The sequence below is a fragment of the Geospiza fortis genome, unplaced genomic scaffold (genome assembly GCF_000277835.1).
Source record: "Geospiza fortis unplaced genomic scaffold, GeoFor_1.0 scaffold194, whole genome shotgun sequence".
NCBI classification, from domain to species: domain Eukaryota; kingdom Metazoa; phylum Chordata; class Aves; order Passeriformes; family Thraupidae; genus Geospiza; species Geospiza fortis.
Genome location: NW_005054322.1, coordinates 3,022,581 through 3,043,218, shown reverse-complemented (window position 1 = coordinate 3,043,218; position 20,638 = coordinate 3,022,581). Strand labels below are relative to the sequence as shown.

Sequence of the window (20,638 nt, the reverse complement as noted above, 5' to 3'; positions counted from 1 at the left end):
CTGGTTTAAGGAACATTGTTAGAAAATGGATGAACGGAACCAGTGGCTGTTGCAGTGCCAGCCACTTTGGGAGGATCCAGAAGCAGCTGCTATGAAAAAATCAGCTCTGCACAGGTAATGCTTCAGCCTTCATGCCTTGTTTGGAAAGAATAGAAATGCCACATTTGTGTGGGATCCTGTTGTATTACTTCCCATACATCTACCAGAGCTGGAAGCATCAGAAAGATGCATTTCAGAGGTGCACAAAAACAGGGAGCTGCAATTGTGTTCCTCAACCATCTTTGTGAGCACATGAGAAAAATTTGAAGAGGTTGTTTGAAAGACATTGCAGAACTTGTTGGGTTCCCCCCCCGCATGCAATTCCTGAGGACAGGAAAACACATGCATGTGTTTTATTTGCGAATTAGATAATTATGCAATTAGAAACTATATGCACTGTACTCAAGGTGGGTGGCAGGAGCTGAGGATGCATGCACAAAAAGTTTTCAGATTCTGATTTTTAATGCTATATGACTCCTAAATCAACATGTAATTTGTAATTTGCTGGACAGAAATCACAACAAATTTACATTTCAGAAACAAGTCCCCAAGCTCAATTAACCCTGGACTCTTGGAATCTTCTGGAGCATTTTGAATCTTCTTTTATGTAGAAAACCCCCTTTCCTACTGGACAGAAATATATTAATGTTTCATCTCAATGTTTCTTTCTAAAAGAAAGATATTTATACAATGCCATTTTGGTGTTATCAGTATGATGCCATCAAAGCCCTAAATAAAACACATTTTGATTGCTGTTGATTATTTGGGAAATGCATTTTATCCCAGGAAAGCCAACATGCACAGGGCATCCACCAATATCCATTCCGCAACAGCAAAAGCAAAAAATAACTCCACAAATAGGTGTTTGCATTGGAAAAGCCAAGACAGAGATTTTACCCTGGTACTACTGTATCATATTCTAACAAAATTTTCCATCTCAGACAGCATGGTAGCTCAATATATTTGTCCTGAAGACATATACAAAGCAATCAGTAAGTTTTCTAGAAATGTCTTTATTGTTTTTAACTGTTCCTTGGTAATAACAAACTCAATGATTGCTCTTTGCTTCTTTTCCCTTTCTTTTTTGTTATTAACATACAATGTTCCTTAAAATTCCTTTTAAACACACAATTTATCATACGCCTCCTACAAAAGCCTTCTTTTTATTGACTATACTATGAATTACACACCTATTTAACATTTCAGAAGAGGGAGACCTCACTCTTGAGCAGGAATGTTCAACATCCGTATAAATAAAGGACGCCTATGCCAGCCCAAATCAAAGGCAAGCACACTAAAATCTAGACTGGTAGACTTTTCACATTCAGGAAAACCTGAGATTTTTTTTTTTACAAAACAGGATTTCCTGATATGCCTGGAGTCAGTATGGTGTGACATGGGCTGGCACTGCTGAATAGCAATAGCATACATTAAATCTGTGTTGGGAGCTGGTTACCAGAAACACTGCATAGTAATTATGGTGAAGATTCTCTGTGAAATAGATTCTGGTTTTTCAAATGAGATTCTGAAAAAACACCTCCTAACATTGCAGCAGAAAAGCTTTACAACTTGTCCAAATTATAGAAGATGTCTCATCTTTTCCCATGAAAGCTTACAGAGCTTGTAATTTACTGAGTTACTGCTTGTTCTAATGACTACTTGAGGGGATGGCTTGGCATGAGTAAGAGATGAGTTTGTGTATGAATTCAGTTCAAAGGTTCATGCAATTTACACTAAGTAATGAAAAGTTTAACTTGAACTCTCAACAACTCCACTTTCCCCCACCTCAAGTTCATAACACTGATATCATCGAGTCTCTAAGAAGCTGCCACAGAGTGGGAGGAAAAAAAAAGAAGAGTCAAAAACAAGTTCCCAGCTCACACCAAGGCTTCATTAATTAGAGCCACATGTCCCACAGTTGGAAGAGTAGTGCACGATGGCAAAGGGGCTGCTGCACTCTTGTTATGAGAGCTTTCCTCTCGAGCAACACTGCAGAGCCTCCTCTCAAACATGGCCTTGGACAGGGCAGGAGACCATGATGGGGCCAGGCAGGGCAGAGAGCAGACAGCTGGGAGCCAACTGGATCTGGCCATCTGTGACATCTGATGACCAGTCCTCAGTTTGGAGGAGGGGCCAAAGAACAAAAATCAAAACAGAGCACAGAAAAACAACAAAATTTTTATACAAGCAGCCCTCATCCTCGCTCCAGACTTTGAATGAGCAAGGACTGCACAATGCGCTCATCAAGTAATTTTTTCTCAGCTGTGAAGATTTAGCTAGTCATACCATCCTCACCCTGTCATCGCTTTAGTTGCCTAAAAAAGTCGCAGACATTTCTAATACTGCTTTTCCAATAAGAAAACTACATTTGCTCAGAAAGTAGAATCTTAATGAGGCCTTGCTTGCTGAGTTAAAAAAGCATGAGGCAAGAGAAGTCTGTATTAGGGGAAGAAAAATAAATAGCCCTTATTTAAACCCTCCTCTCACCTCAAAACAGAAGACTCAGAAATGGAAAACTGATAAAAAGCAAACACAATACAAAATCAATCTCTCTCCTGAAGGTAGCAGGTTTTTCAGCTGGCAAAATAAATTGTCCATTAGAAAAGAAGTGGTATCTAAATGCATTCCACGTAAGCAGTCATTTGCAACATCGGAAACTCTCCAAGACTTCTCAGCACATGAAGCCTGTGTCTCCAGCTCACACACAAATGCAATAAAATAAGACCAAGTTTTTAACTTTTCATTTCTGGAGCTTGTTAAGTCACTGCTTGATTAAACATGAAGTAATCCACACACCATCTCTCAGGGTAGCCTTTTTCCAAACTACAGGAATTTTTTTCAAATTACAGCCAATCCCACAGTATTTATACCTCCAAACAAATTACCAGCATCTCATCTACAAAATTGTTTTTATGTATAGGTACTTCCAGCAGCTTCTTAGGAAGGATCCTAAACATTTGAGACAAAGGGTAAAAGCACAGGTCTAATTTTAAATTTAATTAACACAGATTTTTTTTTTGTTTTAAATTTAATTAACACAGAATCATTTAGGTTGGAAAAGACTTCCAAATCATTGAGTCCAGCCTTTGACTGATGACCATGGTGTAGACCAAAGCATCGAGTGCCATATCCAGCTGTTTCTTGAACATCTTCAGGGATGCAGACTCCACCACCTCCTTGAGCAGCCACTGCAAGGTTTAACAACCCTTTCTGCTGCTAACCCGCAAAGGAGGCAAAGAACTCTAAACATGAATGTAGACTTTTTTAAATGTTGGATTTATTTCCTTCCTTACAGAAGAGCTGCTCTGGTCTGCAAATTAATGGACAAAATAAGCCTTATTTTGATTTTCACATTGTACGTGCTAAAAAAAAGATGGATTTTTCATGACAATCCCTACAAATTGAAACTCAGATTTTCTCTTCTCATGTACTACCATTTTACAACCAACTCTGAAAACCTTGAGGTTTTACTACTCCTGCTATCCCTAGCTCTTCCTGCTACAGTACGGAAACTGTACTGCACACATATAAACCTGTATTTATGTACAGACACAGAATCAGAGAAATAAAAGCACTGGGCAAATGTAAAAGCTGCCATTTGAGTTTATACTCCCCAGCAGGAACTCCAGTCAAACAATGTTCTGCACACAAATGTAATGGGGGTTTTTCCATGGCCTTCAGGTCAGGCTCAGAGAGAGTATCTTAAGCACAGCAGGAAAAAAAGCAAAACTGCCAACTCCACTGCAAGATTAAATCTAGAGCTCCTTAAAACCCACCTATTTTAATTAATTATTTTTATGCGAACAACAAAAAATATACATATCAAAGTTTTAAAGTAGCAAATTTATATTTTTTTGTACCAGGACTTCCCTTTACTAGTTTAGTTTTAGTACATATGATCCTCCCTAAGAGACTATTTACAGACAAGGAAAAATAGTTAAACATCAGGATATTTATTTTGCATACAAATATTTACAGAAAAAATACTTACAAAAATTAAGTATTCAAATTTTAATGTACTTCACTTCAAAAAAGCTTAATGCTTTCATCTTATAAAAACATGTTGCCTTTACTGTGCTCAAATTTACTATTCAGATCTCTGGATTTTCTTATAAGAGCTTTCTTTTGTGCTTCATCAAAGTGATTGACTTTGAGATCCTGCTCTCGGTCAAACGGCCTTCTTTCCTGAGGTTTGCTCTTTTCTTCAGATGCTTTGCTCTTCAGCTTTTTCTGGTGCATGTCCATGAGAGACACTGACCTCTTTGACTCCTGGAAAAAATGGGGAGGAAGAGGAAGTAAAGTATTAAAGAATATCAACACCACCATACAGAAAATCCTAATGGAAAGACTGAAGTCAGGAAGGCTTAAAATTCCAGAAAAAGAAGACAGCTTAGTAACCAGATATAGAATGATAAATTTAGCATACATGGAGTAGAAAGTGTGAGCAATCTTGGCTGGGCTAAAATACTAATAATTCACTGATGTAGATGGCCATAATGTTGTAGGTAGCCATGATGTTGTTGAATCTCTGCAGACAACACAGATAAATTATAAACATAATGCAAAATAAATATAAAAGTTGCTCTGACATTATTGGCAGAATGAAGACACCATGTCAAAAGAAAAATCTCAAAGTACAGGCCTAGGTTCCTATACACATTTCCTAAACACCTGGATTTGGTCACTGCTGGGGCAGGAACAAGCTAGACACCTTTCAATCTTTCATGCAGTATGATGGGTTTTTAAATGTGTGCTCCTAACTTTGAATCATCTGTTGAAAGCCCACAGGACAAAGTCACAGGTTTGAGCTGGAGCGTGTGTTTTGCCAACTCACACTGGCTTTAGCTGCATTTCTTAGAGAGTATGATCCAGCTCAAACACAACATAAAACTCCTGCTGATTTCACACAGGAGCGGGATTAGCTCTCCCAGGACCATGAGGCCCCTCATTTACTCAAGTACAGTGCATTTGTGTATCTAAACCAATTCTCTCATCAAAAAGTGCAAAAGTTGAGCAGCTCTGTTTTCTCATGATTTTTCTTCACTTCCCGTGCAAACACTTACTACATCACATATGCAAATAATGGCTTACGCATGAGTTAAGAAAAGATTCTCATGGAAAATAGACAATACTTATTCATGATGCAACTGTGCCAGCGCTGACAAAATTGCACCAGAGAATGTATGTCATATCAGCATCGAAAGAAGAAACTACTTCAAGGATTAAATCTGCTCTAGTGAAGTATTCTTAGTAAATGTCGGTGGAGAAAGAATAGGAAAGAATAAAGAAAAAAACTTTAAAAGAAAAATAGCCATAACAACTGCCTGAAAATCAGAAAATAGCTGATTTAACAAAAAAGAAAAAACAAACAAAAAAACAACCCAAGAAACAATGTTCTTAAACTTGAGAAAACTCCATGAATCTTAGGAACAGCAAAGGCCTGTGCATGTTTTATTCCACCAATGGCAGAGAGCAAAACCCATAGTTTTACATTAAAATTATTTCTATTGTGGCTATATTCATAGTGACAAGAGAAACAGACACTAAAGAAAAACCTTAAGACAGAATGCTAATAGCTCTGGATCTACAGGTCTCTAAGTCAGGAGAAACATATGACTTAATGAACTACAAATAAATTATCAGAAGTTAAATTAATTATCAGATGAACATGTAAAATAAGCCAAAGATGTGATTTTCAAGTTAACTGTCCTCTCAAGAGACAAGATGCTTTCTGTAAGAGTTCAGGCCGTACATCAGGGAAGAACTGGAAATAGAAGCTGTAAGGCAGGCCGTGGTCCATACACTTTGAGGCACAGGGCTGACTCATGGAAAAGTGAGAGGGAATTTGACACGGAGTTCAGATTTCTAGTAATCAACATCTGTCTGTGAACATTATCTGCTCCTGTGCACATTGAGACAAACTACACGTGGTGATGTTCCTGTAATGAGTAGTTAATGTAATTAATGACAGAGGGTAATTAATGCAGTGACCTGCTTAGCCCATCAACCGTTTTTTAGGTTAGTGTATATGTTGGCCTAAAAGTTAAACCTGCATTATTGTTTTACTCTCGAGATGTCAGTAATTGGGTAACACAAGCTAATATTTGAACTAAGGTCCCAGCAACCATGTCCTGACATGAGAATGATTGAAGGAAAGTACTATCTAATACTGAGGCAATATACACAACCCCAAATTCTGTCACTTTGCAGAGGACCCAATCCTGCTCTTGTTGATGTTAATGCCAAGTGTTCTAATGTCTTAAAACAGCAGTAGGTTTGGGCACTAAAAGGGAAAACTGTAGTGGCATCACCATGGAAACCAGAAGCACTAGAAATGAGAACCAGAAGAAAAGTGAAGAACTAAAGGAAATAGAGGAAGTATTTTGTGATTACACTTACATTGTATGAAGTCACCTGCTCAATAAGCCTCTTGTCCCTCCCAGATAATACCATTTCTTCATTATCCTTACTGCTTGACTTTTTTGCCTCTTCTCTTTCCTGATGAGTAGAAGAAAATCACATGCTATAGTAATCAGGATGTCTGAAGTAAAAAGCAAGCAAATCTATATCTACTTTAATTAAATCTGGAGGGTAAAGGCCATGATAGAGGCTATCAGATATTTTCTGCTCAGCTTGATGGAAGAAGAAACTGGTCATGCTAATTGGAAAGTCAATGAGCTGATACAGAGTATCTGACAAGTGCAAAAAGGGAGCAGAAATAAATGCATATCAATGATATTTAATGTTGTTACTTCATTGCCTTTATCTTTAAGCCTGAACTAGTAAATTTTAATAACAAAATAAAATCTGGGAAAGAAAATTTCACCGACCAACCCACAGTATCTTTACTTTGTTTCCACAGAACATCAGCAACACCTATTGCCTGCAAGTGTATATGAATGAATAAATAAATGCTCACCTTGGCTTTTCTTTCTCTGTCAGCTGGAGTATCTGTCCAAATAGATCTATCACCTGATTTGTCATCAGCTCGTCTCTTGAATGTTCTTGGGCCAAATCCAAAGCTTTTCAACTCAGGTGGAAGCTCTGTCATCCATGATTCCCTGGTAACTTGTTTGGGTTCATCCTTTGCAAAAGAAGCAGGCGTGGAGGAAGAGTGAAAAAAGCATAATCAAAAATTACTGTCTGAATGTCTTGGCTTTCAGCAGAAATCACAGACTTTTTTTCTTTAACACCTCCACACATGCAGCATCCCAAGTAGAACTGCAACCAGGTTTACACAGAAATAGGCAAAGAGAAAGACAAATACACTCCAGCAACAAAATACTATAAATTAAGAAATCCAACTCACGCTGTCTGCTGCAGTAAGCTTTTCTTTCATTCTCTGAGCTCTGCGTTCAAACTCTTTAGCCACATCAGACTCCACTGGTCCTTTTGCAGGCATTGGGCCTATTAAATTGTCTTCGTCCTCACTACTATCTGTCAGCTTCCAAAAATAAAACATTTCTTTCAAACACAGTCCTAAGAGCATCAAGGAACACTTCAGCTTCATAGAATTAGAATGAGTTTGTCTAGAAGACCATATAAACCTAATGTAATGCATTTCCCAGACAATAAAACCCGGATTAGAACTCCAGAGTAGACCTGTCCCAGCACTTGAACACTGATACTTTGTCTCCATTTTGTCAAAAGCAGCATCTCTTGTCTGAGGCAAGACTGCTGGTAAAGGCAGTGGCAGCACACAAAGCCCTGCTGCTTTACATTGCTCAGCACACAGCCACGCAGCCCCTGTGGCCGTGGGTGAGTTTGGAACACACAAGCATGCAACTTCCATATTTTGGGCTTTACCATCACCAGCAACATTTGGATGCATTTCCCTAAGAAGGATCACAATTTCACATTGCAAGAACTGTCTTGAGCTCAGATGATGTAAGGATGTCAGAAAGAATGAAGTGCAAGGTAGGGTACTGGTGGCACACATGGTACTATGCCCCTGCAATTACAGCATCTCCAACAATCCTTTGGCTCTGTCATTCACTTCTTTGATCCCTCATGGATCCCTTCAGGAAGAATTTCTTCGCTGCAAGGGCTATCAAGGGTGACCAAAGAACAGGCTGCCAAGGAAGTGATGGAGTCACCATTCCTGGAAGAGTTCAGAAAATGACTGGATGTGGGTCTTAGTGCCATGGTCTATTTGACAAGGTGGTGATGGGTCAAAGGTCAGACTCAATGATCTGGGAAGTCTTTTCCAACTTAATGATTCCGACATCGCATTCTAAGGAACTTTTTGAAGAAGGGCTAAAAAATTAAATTTGTTAGGGACTAGATGTCAATAAAAATCTTCCTACTTGCCAGGGGTTGTACAGAAAGGTCACTGGTGCCTCCCTCCAAGTTCAAACAGTACAGATGTGGATGGAAGCAAAACTAGACAAAAATTGGTGATGCCACAGTGCCCTGGGCGCAAAGCTAAAGTGCCCAATATCTAAAAAAGTGCAACAATATCTACAAAAGTGCAAAGATTTTGCTACAGTCTGACTGTGCGTGATAAAGCAAAGGGAGTAGGATGACAAGGCTGTGTAGCCAGGAAGCACAAAACATTACTTGAGAATACACAAGGTGGTGAGTCATTAGATTCACTAAAGCAAAGTGAAGAGTCAGCATGCCTCTAAAGATGTACTTGAATACAAAATAATTAAATACATTTTTTAAAAAGCCAACAAGAAATTACTCATATTAAAAAATAAGAAAAAGAGTATTATTAGGAAGAGGTAACAAAAAGATAACTACTAGGGAGAGAAAAAAGGTAAGTTCTGTAATACCTGTAAAAAAGCTGATGCTAGAAGATGTATTTATGAGAAGAGAGACTTTTTTGTTTGCAAAATATAAAAGCAGACAGCAGACATCTCTGCCTCAAGAGATTTGTCACTATGATAAATTGCTTAATCATTATTTGGAGTTATAAGACGATGAGTACCTCAGAAATGTCAGATAATCTTTCTGCACGATGAATTACAACACCACTCACTGTGGGAGGCTGGAGAATTATATGCTTTGCAGCTGCTAACCAAAAAAGTGAAGTTTCAGAGCAGCCTTTGCATCCTTCCTTCCTAGCATGTCTAGCATCTCCCATAGTATCTGGGAGTTAAATGTAAAAATGTGTTTTTAAAATAAACAGAATAACCATTAATTCTCCCAAGGAATTAACATTCAGTTTAACAGCATGAGAGAGATTCACTTGTCTAAGCACTGGTATCCAGCACCATTTTTGGTGTCTTAGTGTCTCCTGCCTGACTTAAGAGGTGCTGCTCAAGAAAGGCATGACCTTCTCGAAAAGTGCTACTCCCTGCCTGCCAGGATCTCCCATAGGCAATTTGGATCCCTCAGAATGGTACTGGAAGCCCATGTCCAGGGAGTTCAACCTTCCCCATAGCTGTATTTTATCACACATCTTGTTCCTCATTGTTCTTTAGTAGCACATGCATTATTTTGCAACTAGAACTTCTACGTAATTTTTACCTAACAAGACCAGAAAAGTCAAAAAACGTGAACCTAAAAGGCAAGTCAGTGTCACTGTCCTGCACCTCACTCCCAGTTACAGGTATTGTCTGGCAATTGCTAAGAACAATTTAGTGACACTGTAATGCCATTCTTGATTGTATTCTTTTGGATAAAATTATTTAAAGGTTGTAGCCACCAGTAAACATCTTTAAGGAGGTGAAGATGTGTTTTCTGCCTGCAGTTTAGGATGCCAAGATTGCTTGTGTTCGGTGAGTGCACCATCTATTTAACAACAAAAGCAAAACAAACCAGGCCAGTCTTTTTTGTTTCTTTTTTTTTTAAGGCTTATTTATGCTCAAGTATTTGACTCCAGCAAAAATATGCCAGGCACTTTATGGTCCAAAATTAAACTGTCATCCTGAGAAGTATCTGGTAGTCTCTTTCAGGCTGCAACTTGTTTAACCATTTCAGATAGCTTGTACTAAAACAAAAGGCTTCTCTTTGCACAAACCTGGGGACGGGATTCTGATGGAACAGACGGTCCTATGAAACATCTGCCACTTCTGGTGTCCTCTGAAGCTTTCCTAAAGCCAGGTGGTAATGCAGGACCTATAATGGGCCTTGACAGCAGAGGAAAAAAAAAATCTTTCGTTTTCAGTTGAAGGGGAAAAATAGATCAGTATAAAAATAAAAATGAAACATCAATGAAAAGTAAGACTTTCCTTCCTCCTCACACCAAGTGTGCCCCTGTGCACACATACTGCAGAAATAACTGAATAAGAATGCCTCAATTTTCCAGGAGGACCTGTGCAGACAGATTTGATGCAAAAAAAAACCAGAACCAGGAAAGCTGCAGCATGTAGTCAAGGAAATCCACTTTTTTCTTTCCTAGCTTCCTTCACCAGATTCAAAAGCAATGAAAGGTGATAAGACAAATATACACTCCTCCTTCACAATCAACAAATCCAATTTCATTGTTCTTCCTGTCTTGTGCCTCAGCTTCATTGTCCTTTAATAAGAAGAAACAGTGAACTGCTCTGATTTTATTTGACCTTGGAGTGGGAAAGAGAAGGAAAGTGTTGTAGTCCAGGCAACTTCACTGATTTGTTTTTAAGCAACAGCTCTGCAAGAAATGGTAATCAGCTGTCTCCACAAACACAGAAAGGTGAGAATCTCTTTTCAGTGGTGAAAAGACTACTACAAACTGAGCTCAAAGAAACTGTGCTTGCTGTATTGAAAGTCTTTTGAATGCGGGTTCCTCTTAATAATCCACCATAATAGTCTTTCAAGGTAATAAAAACTAATTAAAAGCTTAAACAACTGTCACCTGAAGACATATCCAGGTGACAGTATTCTCACAATGTAAGAGGAGACTTTGTTTATTATGACCTTCAGTTGTGAGCATTAGGTTATTAAATGTAACAACACCTGAATTGATTTTGCTAATTATGGCCTTTACTCAATCCCACTTAATCTAATCAGGACAGCCCTGCTGTAGTGATATTGTTGCCAGGGTGTAAAAAGAGGAAATAAGACACAAAGTCTCCCTGAAGAACCAACCACAGACATGAGCAATAAATATGAGCTCAGGCCAGGACAAGGCCAATGGTGAGGTTTTGAACCCAGGCAAGAAGTCTGGGTTAATTCTGAAGTTCCATCTCCACCTAGCTGCTATAGTTTTATCTTCCTTCCTTCCTGACTACTTTCTTGTTAAGACCATGTTTTAAATTCCTAATGTAATTTAAAGAGTTTAAACTTATACAGATATAGCAAAAAGAATATTTTATTTTAGTGTACAAGTACCTTTAATCTGCATGGAGAGATAGAGAAATCAAAGTATAAAAAAAACCTCTCTACTGAAATTTATTTATATGAACATCTCTGTTGTGGGCTGTATCTTTGCAGCCTGTGAAAAAGAGCCAATCCCAAATGCTCTGTCTTGATTCTGTCACGGCTCAAAGGCCCTTTAGGGAACAGAAAAGTAGTTTTCATATTCTTCCTTCCCATCCTTTCCATTCCTTATGCTTTTTCTTTTCCACTACATGAATATCTCTTCAGTCTTTCCTCAGCACTACAGAGGTGACATGATCCTTGACAGTTTCCTGGATGTCCAAAGGGTCTCTGAACAGGTGAATTGAATCTAAATACTAGTAATATTTTAACTCTGATAATACATTTACTCTAATAATATATTAACTACTAATAAATAACTGGTAAACACATTTTACTGCTGTAGGTAACTTCAGTACCTGTACCATGTCAAAAAATACCCCCCAAACTTATGGACTAAGCGTTAATTTAAGGACTGTTGTACTTCATACATGGCAAAGACTGTTGTCCTGTTGTTGGACTTGGAAGTCCTTGCTAATGCACATTTCGAGATGGGTGTTTCAGCATTCTACTGATGTATAACACAAAATTTTTTAAGATCACCTTCACTCCTTACCTTGATGTGTGAACACTTCAGAAATATTTATGAGTGCTGTGCTTCTAGCTAACACTGATAAACAGCAATATAATCTTCAAAGTTGAAGGAAGTCTTTTCACATATATATATTTTATGCTGGAATGATTCAAATCATTTTCAACAAGCTGCAGATTGCCACACGAGCTGCCCCTAATCATGAACACATTGCTTTGACAAGTCTAGAAAAGATGTAAGAGAATAAAAGCTTTCCTAAAAGAATGAGTATGTCACACAGAACTGATAAACAGCCTGTCCACACACTGAAACAAACGACCTGCATTTGTTTCAATTATTCATGGCTCAGTTGGCAGCTGGCAATCTGCTCAAGGCTAAGGGCAATGCAGCAGGCAGACAGCAGCATTGTGTCTGTGCCCTGCACAGCTCACACGCCTCCCAGACTCCCAGGTGTGCGGGGGTGGAAGACAGACAAGGCTCTTCCCACACATCTCACTGTTCCCACCTATTCAGGGAATCAGGCTGGGTGCAAAACAGCTCTCCTCAATCTGCTTTCTCAGTGTGTGCTAGGAGCAATTGTATGGTGAGGTAGGAAAAAACAATACACTGAGTGCCAAATGCCTTCTACTGCTTTAATCTATCACAGACACAGAGCAGACTCTTGCCTCAATGTCACAGAATATTCTGAGTTGGAAGGGAACCACAAGGACCATGAAGTCCAACCCACGAGTGAATGGCCCCTTCCTCTTCCATTATACCATGAGTATTCATGTCAAAAATCAAGAAAGTAAGAAGGCTACCCCTGCTGATATTAGAAGTTGCAAGCATTTATTTTTTTTAATAGAGAATACATTATTTTTAATGACCTGCTAAATTTCGTAATTAAAATAATACTTAGTGCATACACAACACAAGAAAAAGGAAAAAAAATTAGTTGTTTGTGGGACCATCAAAGCACCAAATGATCCCACTGAGCATGATACCAGCAACTACAAAAGCTTTTTGATTACAGCAAAGTGTAACCAAATGTACACGAGAAAGATGCTTCCAAATAACCTTAGTTACATAAATTCTTGCTTAGTTACATAAATTTTATGCTGCCAAGTATCATAAAAATTTATTTAAACTAAAAAAAAAAAAAGAAATAACTTTGAAATTTCTTTTGAGATGGTATATTTCACACATAGCTCAACAGTAAATCGAGACACTTTCCTTGAACTGAACACTCATACCTGACAGGCAAGTATTATTTTATCTACCAACTCCTATTGCTCTGAGGAAGATAAGAGTGATCAAGGGACTCTTGTACTTCCCATCAGGAAGTATCCCCTTGGAAGCACCAATTCCACTATGGACTATAACTTCAAATTATAGAAGGAAGTGCCCAGATTGATGTGAAGACTAAAAGGCTGTGAGACACTGCTGAGTTCTGTATAGAAAATCAATATAATATTTTGGGGGGGAAGTATTTTATAACTGTAAGCAATCAAATGGAAAGTTTCCTGATAGAGACCATAAATAATGTTTATTTGTGTAGACCTGACAGCCTCTTTCCTAGAAACCTACAGTGTTCAGAGTAGTTTTCTACCTGGAGACATGTGAACAATAATCCTTGATGCATTAGCAAAGGACATGGGATTGCACCACACAGGAGGTAACTGCCCCAGTCCCTCACAGACCTGAATGAACACTACAGAACTACAGGTCCTTGTACCTATAATTTGTTTTTTCTCCACTGATCTGAGACCTATCAAAAGAAATGGAGGAAATTTGACATCCAAAATACATCTCAGAAAATCTACATTAGTTCTTTTACTCTCCTTCCAACCTGGCCTAGGAGGGCTGGTGCTCTGTTTCAAGGGAATGCTGTTCGTGTTCTCAGAACATGGAAGAAGCATTACCTCTAATAATCTTAATCTCAAGTGCACAAGTGAAATGTTCTGTAATAGTGACACAAAACATTTAATCTAAAATAATTGTGTTTTGAGGAAAAGAATCTGAATATAATTCCATTTTAATTACCTCTCTGGAGAATCATCCTGTTTTTTAAATCCAGGAGGAAGAGCTGGCCCAAAAAAGCCATCATCATCATCGTCTTCATGAATTCTTTTTGGCTTTCTGCAAATACAGATTTCACTTAATAATTACCTTGACAAGCATAGCAATTATCTATTTTTTAAAAAGGAAAAAAAACACATAAAATTATTTCATAGGGTCTTCTGTACTAAATATCCTGCTGTTACCATGGAAACAGTGCAAAAGGCTCCAAAATGATTTGAAGCAATTAAAAAATTGGGAGTATAAGATTCACTTCAAAAACGTCCTGACATTTAAAAAAAGAAAAAAAATTAAAAACAACATTAAGAATGGTTTTTTGTAGAAAGAAGTTTAGTATAATGTTGAAATACCATTTTCCAGTCACAAAGTAATTTAAAATTCAGTACTTTCTCCATTTTTATATGCTGTCTGCATTTTGAGTAGTATTTTTCCTGTTCAATTCTAATTAGCTGAAAAACTATTGACTAAGAAAACAAGAAAAAAATTGAATAATAATTACTCTAACATTCATTCAGATGGCATAATGGCCTTCAAGTCTCTTATACAAGGGTTAGAGCAAACACACACAAATTCTTAACACAGCAATTGTGAGTAATCAACCCAACAAATGAGAGCATCTGCAGACTCCTGTTACTTGCTAAACAATTCAGGTTTTTATCATTAGAGTTGACTTAACTGAATGCATACATTCATGTCCATAAACAAGTCTTATGGCCTTTCAGAGTCAGTATACCAAAACCAGGGCAAAAACTCAAGTAACAAATACTTATGCCCATGGTAAGTGGTGTCTGTCCTTAGCATAAACATGCAAATTTGCAGAACTAAAATAAAACACATAAATACAGAGATCTGGCTGCCCCAAATAATTTAATTCCACCATAGGATGTCAAACAGGTCAGCTGAACATTCTTGGCCATGGAGAACATGGAATCAAAAGTTTTACACAGGTACAGTTTACCTTTTTTTATACAACATCGTCCCTTCTTCATAAGTTGGACACATTACAAAAACATACTCACTTGGGTGCTGGATCTCCTTCTGTCTCCTCTTCAGAATCTCTGTTTGTGTTTCTGGGTAGAGGAAGAGATTCTGAGTCGTCATCACTGTCAGGAGTTTCTGAGCTACAGCTGCTTTTGTAGTCTGGAGGCAGTGCTGGTCCTGCAACTGAACATCCAGAGTTATTTGGGATCATAAAGTCACAGAATGGTTTGGATTGGAAAGGACCTCGAAGATTATCTAGTTCCAATCCCCCTGCCATGGGCAGGGAACCTTCTATTAGACCAGGTTAAATAAGGATACCTACCAAATGTTTCAAATAAGTATGATCTACCACAGCATCTCCAAAACACATATTTACTTGGAATTAAGCTTATTTAATCATTGCTCTCTCCAGCATTTAGAGAAGATATCTAAACAAATTTCTAGAAGTTACTTTCAGCACCTTATTTCCATCAACAACCATCTGAACTGTTCTGACTTAGGACACTACTGATCCATTACTACATGAGCATCCTCTGGAACAGGACTAGAAAGCCCTGTTTTGTGTAACAACTAATGTACAGTGGATGTGGCATAAACCAGTATATTTAAAAGAAAGACTTTTATTAAAGCACTAGTGAAGAAACACATCATCTGTACATACACAGTGTGGGAGACCGTAAATTATTAAATGGGAGCATTTGTGACCGTAAAGTATTAAATTAGTTGCCAGCCTGCTTTGGGAATGGGTTAATGATTAAGGTTATTCCCAGTTCAGCTAAATGTGAACAGCATGGACAGATTTAAGTACTCTCATGAAACAGGGATGATTTAGGCATTCAGAGAATGAATTAAAAGAATTGTTGCTGTCAGAAGGCCAGGGCAGTGGATGGAGCTCTCATGCTCCAGTAAAACCTTCATGCTCTGGGGTAGTATCTCAGCAGAATTAAAATTCAGACACTAACACGGCTAACGGGTCTGACCTGCTTCTGGCACTGTGCCCACCAGCAGACACTGATCTTTATAGATTTATTTGGCTATAGCACCCTGTGCACTAGGTCCAGAAGCAGCATAGCCATTGACTCTAACAGCAAATGCCCTCCAAACAAGACCCCTAACACAGATACCCTCATGGGCTCAATCAATAAGGAGTCAGCTGGAACAGGCAAAAACCACCAATGGTTCCCAGGTAAGAGGCCTTCCCAATCCAGGGCAAGGCACCCATTTACCCATTTACACAAACACAGTGCAAACAGTCCACATTCCCATGTAACGGGGATTTGATTCTACTGATGATTTAGCATCCTGAGACACAGACACCATTCCTCCTCTTAATATCTCAAGCACTGAGTACAAGACTTGCAGGACAGAGAGGTGCTTTAGTGAGGAAAAACATTGTTCCCTTTATGAATAGTCAAGGGTCAGATGAAAAGATAAATGGTACCAGGAAATTAGATCTCCAGTTGAAGAACTACAACTTTTTGATAGTACAAAATACAACCTAATGCATATTATGGTTCCATTGTTAGCTGACAAAGGCTAGGCAGAAATCAAGTCCTTTGAGTGAGCTTCACAAAGCTTTTAATCATGTTTAGCACAAGACTAGTTACAAAGCATCCGGGCATCCATTCTTTGTTTCCTGTTCTAATGGAAAAAACTTTAACTGGGACATACAAATCCATTTCAGCACTAGGAACGAAAAATAACCCCAACAAGACACTTCTCCCACCCTGAAAAAACCTGAACACAACACCCTAGCCTATAAAGGTAAAATAAGTTCAAGATGAAAGGAAACAAACAGATTAATGATAAGCAGGAATAAAAACGGCTATCAAGAAGTCTCCTCTTCTACCAAAAGCACCACTTGAATAAAAGCCCTTAAAGCCCAAATAAAATCCTGCACAACTGCTTTCTGCAGCCACCTGGTGCCCTGACATCATGCAAGCAGACTTCATTTGCTCTAAATGCAAAAGAAAAGACTTGGAGTGGAAGGTACAAATGCAGATACAATTTGATGAATCTGATACTAGAGAGGAAGAGAGAAATTAGGAGTAGTTTTGTGAGCTGCACAGAACTAGTAAAACCAAAACTGTTTAAGGAAGGAGACTGGTCCCACTGGCATGTTGTTCAACACCAGGGCTAACACACATACTTTTATCCCAATTCCTCTCTGTTATGTTGGTAAAACTGTTTGCATGGGCTATGCAATAAGCTGGATCAGGGAGCTTAAAAGGCATAAAAATAACACTGCAAAACACAGCACTCCCCTGAAAGAACTGTTTGTTAGTGGAACTGCAGCCTAAGCAGGACAACCAGAAATTAAACAGAGACTGAGGCTCACTAATGAAGGGAAAATGGCATTTAAAGCCCGAGGAAGAAAAACTCATTGGACATCGTGAAAAGAAATGGAGGGGAAAGAGACTTGGGATTAAAAATTAATATGATCATGGCACTGACTGAGACTAACACTCAGCACAGGCAAATATACAGCTATGGATTAGGATGGTTTGGGGAGCCACAAGAAAGAGCAGAAAGGTAGGAAATTGCTAAGCGTAAATTCTGGGAGCAAAGAAAGAAAAGGGTGAGGAGGGAGGCCAAGATCTAATCAGAACTCTGTGAAATTCCCCAAAAGCCACCAAAAAGTGGAAAAATACAGATGAAAGGAGGAACAGAGGAGAGCTCAAAGAGTCAGGAAACTAAACCTAATGAGGTGAGGAGGATAAATGGATGTAGCAACGGCAGAGCAACAGAAAAATTACAAAGTAACCAGAGCTCAGAACAATTCAGAACAGAACAATGGGATAAAAATGTATGAGAAGAAAATGTTGGGATAGTGACGAGAGAAACAGGACCAAGTGAGACTGAAGTGAACGTTTCACAGCTACTAGAAGTGACCATCCTACTAATGAGCTGGCTCTGGTGACTATCTGCCTGAAAATTAAGTCAATCCAATTCAGAAACCAAATTAAAAGCCACTTTTTGTTTTGTTAGGGTTATTTCTGCTGTATTTGGGGATTCTAAGCAAACTACCACCCCATCAGACATGCACTAGGAAGCTCTCAAGGACAGACAAGGCCTTTCAGCTCCAGCACAGTGGTAGATCAACTCAGACACATCAACACATCCATATGTGGTCTCAATGCTGAAACAGACAAAACTCCCTTCCGTGTCTCTGGCTATTTTTAGCCATTCCCTAGCATTTCTTTCCTGCTGGTACAAGGACAGCCCAGAGGCAGGGACAAATGGGCCAAAGGAAGTACAATTCTTCCAGCAGGAGCACAGTTAGTCCAGCTTCAAAGCACCATCATGACGTGAAGAATCAGGAAAAAAGTGCATCCCATGGGCTGGACAAGCTGAAGAAGGCAAGGGATTTACTAGGGATGAGCTTTTGGGTCTGTCCAGCTACCATTTGCTTCCATCCTGCTCCCAATTAAGGGTCACAGAAGTATTATTAGCATCAGTTCTCTGACACCATAGGCAATGTGGTTTGTCCCATGGTAAGAACACCAGTGGGTATTGTGGGACAATGTGTCTGGATGCTTGTATCCAGAGGGGTGGCAGAGTGGGGCTCAGGGGGGCTGAGATCTTTGCTACTGACTGTAGTGCACATCAGCCTGCACAAGGATAAAAATGCTGCTGGACACTGGGCCAACTAGCCTCCCAAGGCTGCAGACAGCTTCCAGGTAGACTGTCTCCAGAAGGAATGTATTAGCAATAAATCTAATCATAATCATACATAGTCACTTTCCTATTTCTTGTGTCTGTTTGAGAGCCTTCTCTTGTGCCTGAGAGTCTTCTCTGCCACAGACTGCTCCAAGTCCTACTTTCTTGCTGTTGGGAGACAGAAACTATGAAAGTAGACTAAAAAAACAAGTGCTCTTCAAGAAAAGCAATGAGCAGCTCAAGTATCAGTGAGACTACTGTGACAGGAAAAATATTGGAAAAGCTGTTCAGCTTTCAAAGGTGAAGCATTTCTTAAAATAGTTAGAACACACAGGAGAAATTGTTACAGAACAAATTCTAGGCCCATTTGACTCAAGACCCAGCAAGTGTTGCAGCGCAGAAGGTGCTGGTGGCAGCCCCACCGTCTGATTTTTGTCACTCCAGGTGCAGGGCTCCAGATGGAGCTGCAGTTCTGTACAGCAAAGTGTGTTATGCCAAAGTACTTGCTCTCCTTTCTTCCTCTGCACTGCAGCAGTCTGCCTCATGGGGTGAGCAGGGACACTGAGCTGCCGTAAGTCAAAGTCAGAAAAAGTTTGTGAAAATTATAAAAACAAACAACCTGCCAGTAGCTGGAGTTTGGGGATTTTATTTGTTTGTTTTCAAAGGCAAATAAATTCCTTCACCCACTTCACACAGGAATTTCCAAGCAGATCTTGGATCAGTTGCCAGAGCAACTGCAATACCATGGAACTGATTTACACAGGGATAAAGAGGGGACAAACTCAGCTGATTAACCTAAGCTAGACCCTGCTGAAATACCCAATGACACAAACCCATGGCCTAAGGATAAGTTTAACTTGTTTTGTTCATACACGATACAGATACTTGCAGCATGTTGACGGAAAGTGAATAAGGCATTAACACAGATATGGCCAGGAAAGGCAGCACCAGCTCGTGCAGCCAGGGCTTCTCCATAAAGCAGAGATCTGGACACAGAGCTTGATGTTGCCATGGTGTCAGCTGATGCAGCAGCTTTGTCCCTCTTGCTACTGCTCCCTCTTCTGGATTAAAAAATTAGAGAGCAGACAAGCACAACAAACCTTTCCCATCAGAGCTGCCTTCTTTGGAGTAACCAAAGTGGCACTCTGCTAGAAACTGAATATATGAACTAGTGCCTTGAATCTGGATAAAAGCAAGGAGTACAAACGCTCAAAGTGCTGCTTCCAGAGATATTACTGACAGAGGATATGCAAGAATTTTAGTGGGGAAACTGAGCTCCACGGCAGAAGAGCCAGCCTGGCAGTCAGCTGGTCTCGGTGGGATCCCACCTCTGATGTGACAGCTCTCGACATAGACCCTGGCAGGCAAGGCAGCACCACACCGCTGACCGGCAGTCTGCTCCACATCCTGAGGTACACTGCCTGGAAAACCACAGCTGATGGTTTGGCTTGGCAAAGGAAAGCCCGCTGCACAGGCTCAGCCTCCTCCTTTCCTACCCGCTAATTTCACACTTGGAGCTGCTGAAGAACACAGGCTTCAAAGCGCACGGGAGACTTGAGCGGGAGGAAAGTAAGTGACCGAAAGCAGTATTTTTCTAAAACGAGTTTTAGAGCATTTCATATCTGTAGCATTCCGTCGCATACGGCGCTTGTTTTTTTTTTCCCCTAGAAAAGTCACTGTCATGACTGTCCCGGTGAGTTTAGCCCCATCCAGGCGCCGCACTGGCGGTGTATACCCCGCCCTGAGACACACCGGGCTGCGGAGCTCCGCTCTCCCACCCACGGAGCATCCCGCGCCCTGGAACACTTTCACAGGGCTGCAGAGCCGCTCTATCCCACTCGCAGAGCACCTCACGCTATGGAACACCGGCTGCAGACCCCGCTGTGCCCCCACGGAGCACCCCACGCTGCGGCACAAGGGCCGCAGAGCCCCGCTCTCCCACCGCGTCCCCGCGCTCTCACCCTGGCTGAAGTCCTCGCCCGGCTCGGCCTCGGCGTGGCGCGGGAAGCCGGGCGGCAGCGC

General features: G+C 40.0%; 2 protein-coding genes across 2 annotated transcripts in view; one reads left to right on the top strand and one right to left on the bottom strand.

Annotated features, from left to right (window-relative positions):
* Window positions 1-378: 378 nt before the first annotated feature.
* GPALPP1 (GPALPP motifs containing 1) lies at window positions 379-15,167 on the bottom strand. The gene is made up of 7 exons (XM_005420757.2): window positions 14,995-15,167; window positions 13,940-14,035; window positions 10,007-10,115; window positions 7,349-7,483; window positions 6,959-7,123; window positions 6,439-6,537; window positions 379-4,308 (listed from the first exon to the last, which is right to left on the bottom strand). The coding sequence occupies exons 1-7, from the start codon at window positions 15,165-15,167 to the stop codon at window positions 4,090-4,092; spliced, it is 996 nt and encodes a 331-aa protein (XP_005420814.1). The 3' UTR covers window positions 379-4,089.
* Window positions 15,168-20,297: 5,130 nt separating this feature from the next.
* NUFIP1 (nuclear FMR1 interacting protein 1) overlaps window positions 20,298-20,638 on the top strand; it is a 21,398-nt gene continuing 21,057 nt past the window's right edge. The window contains exon 1 of the mRNA XM_031056780.1: window positions 20,298-20,636. Within this exon, the coding sequence (XP_030912640.1) occupies window positions 20,298-20,636 (339 nt within the window). The remainder of the gene's footprint in view (window positions 20,637-20,638) is intronic.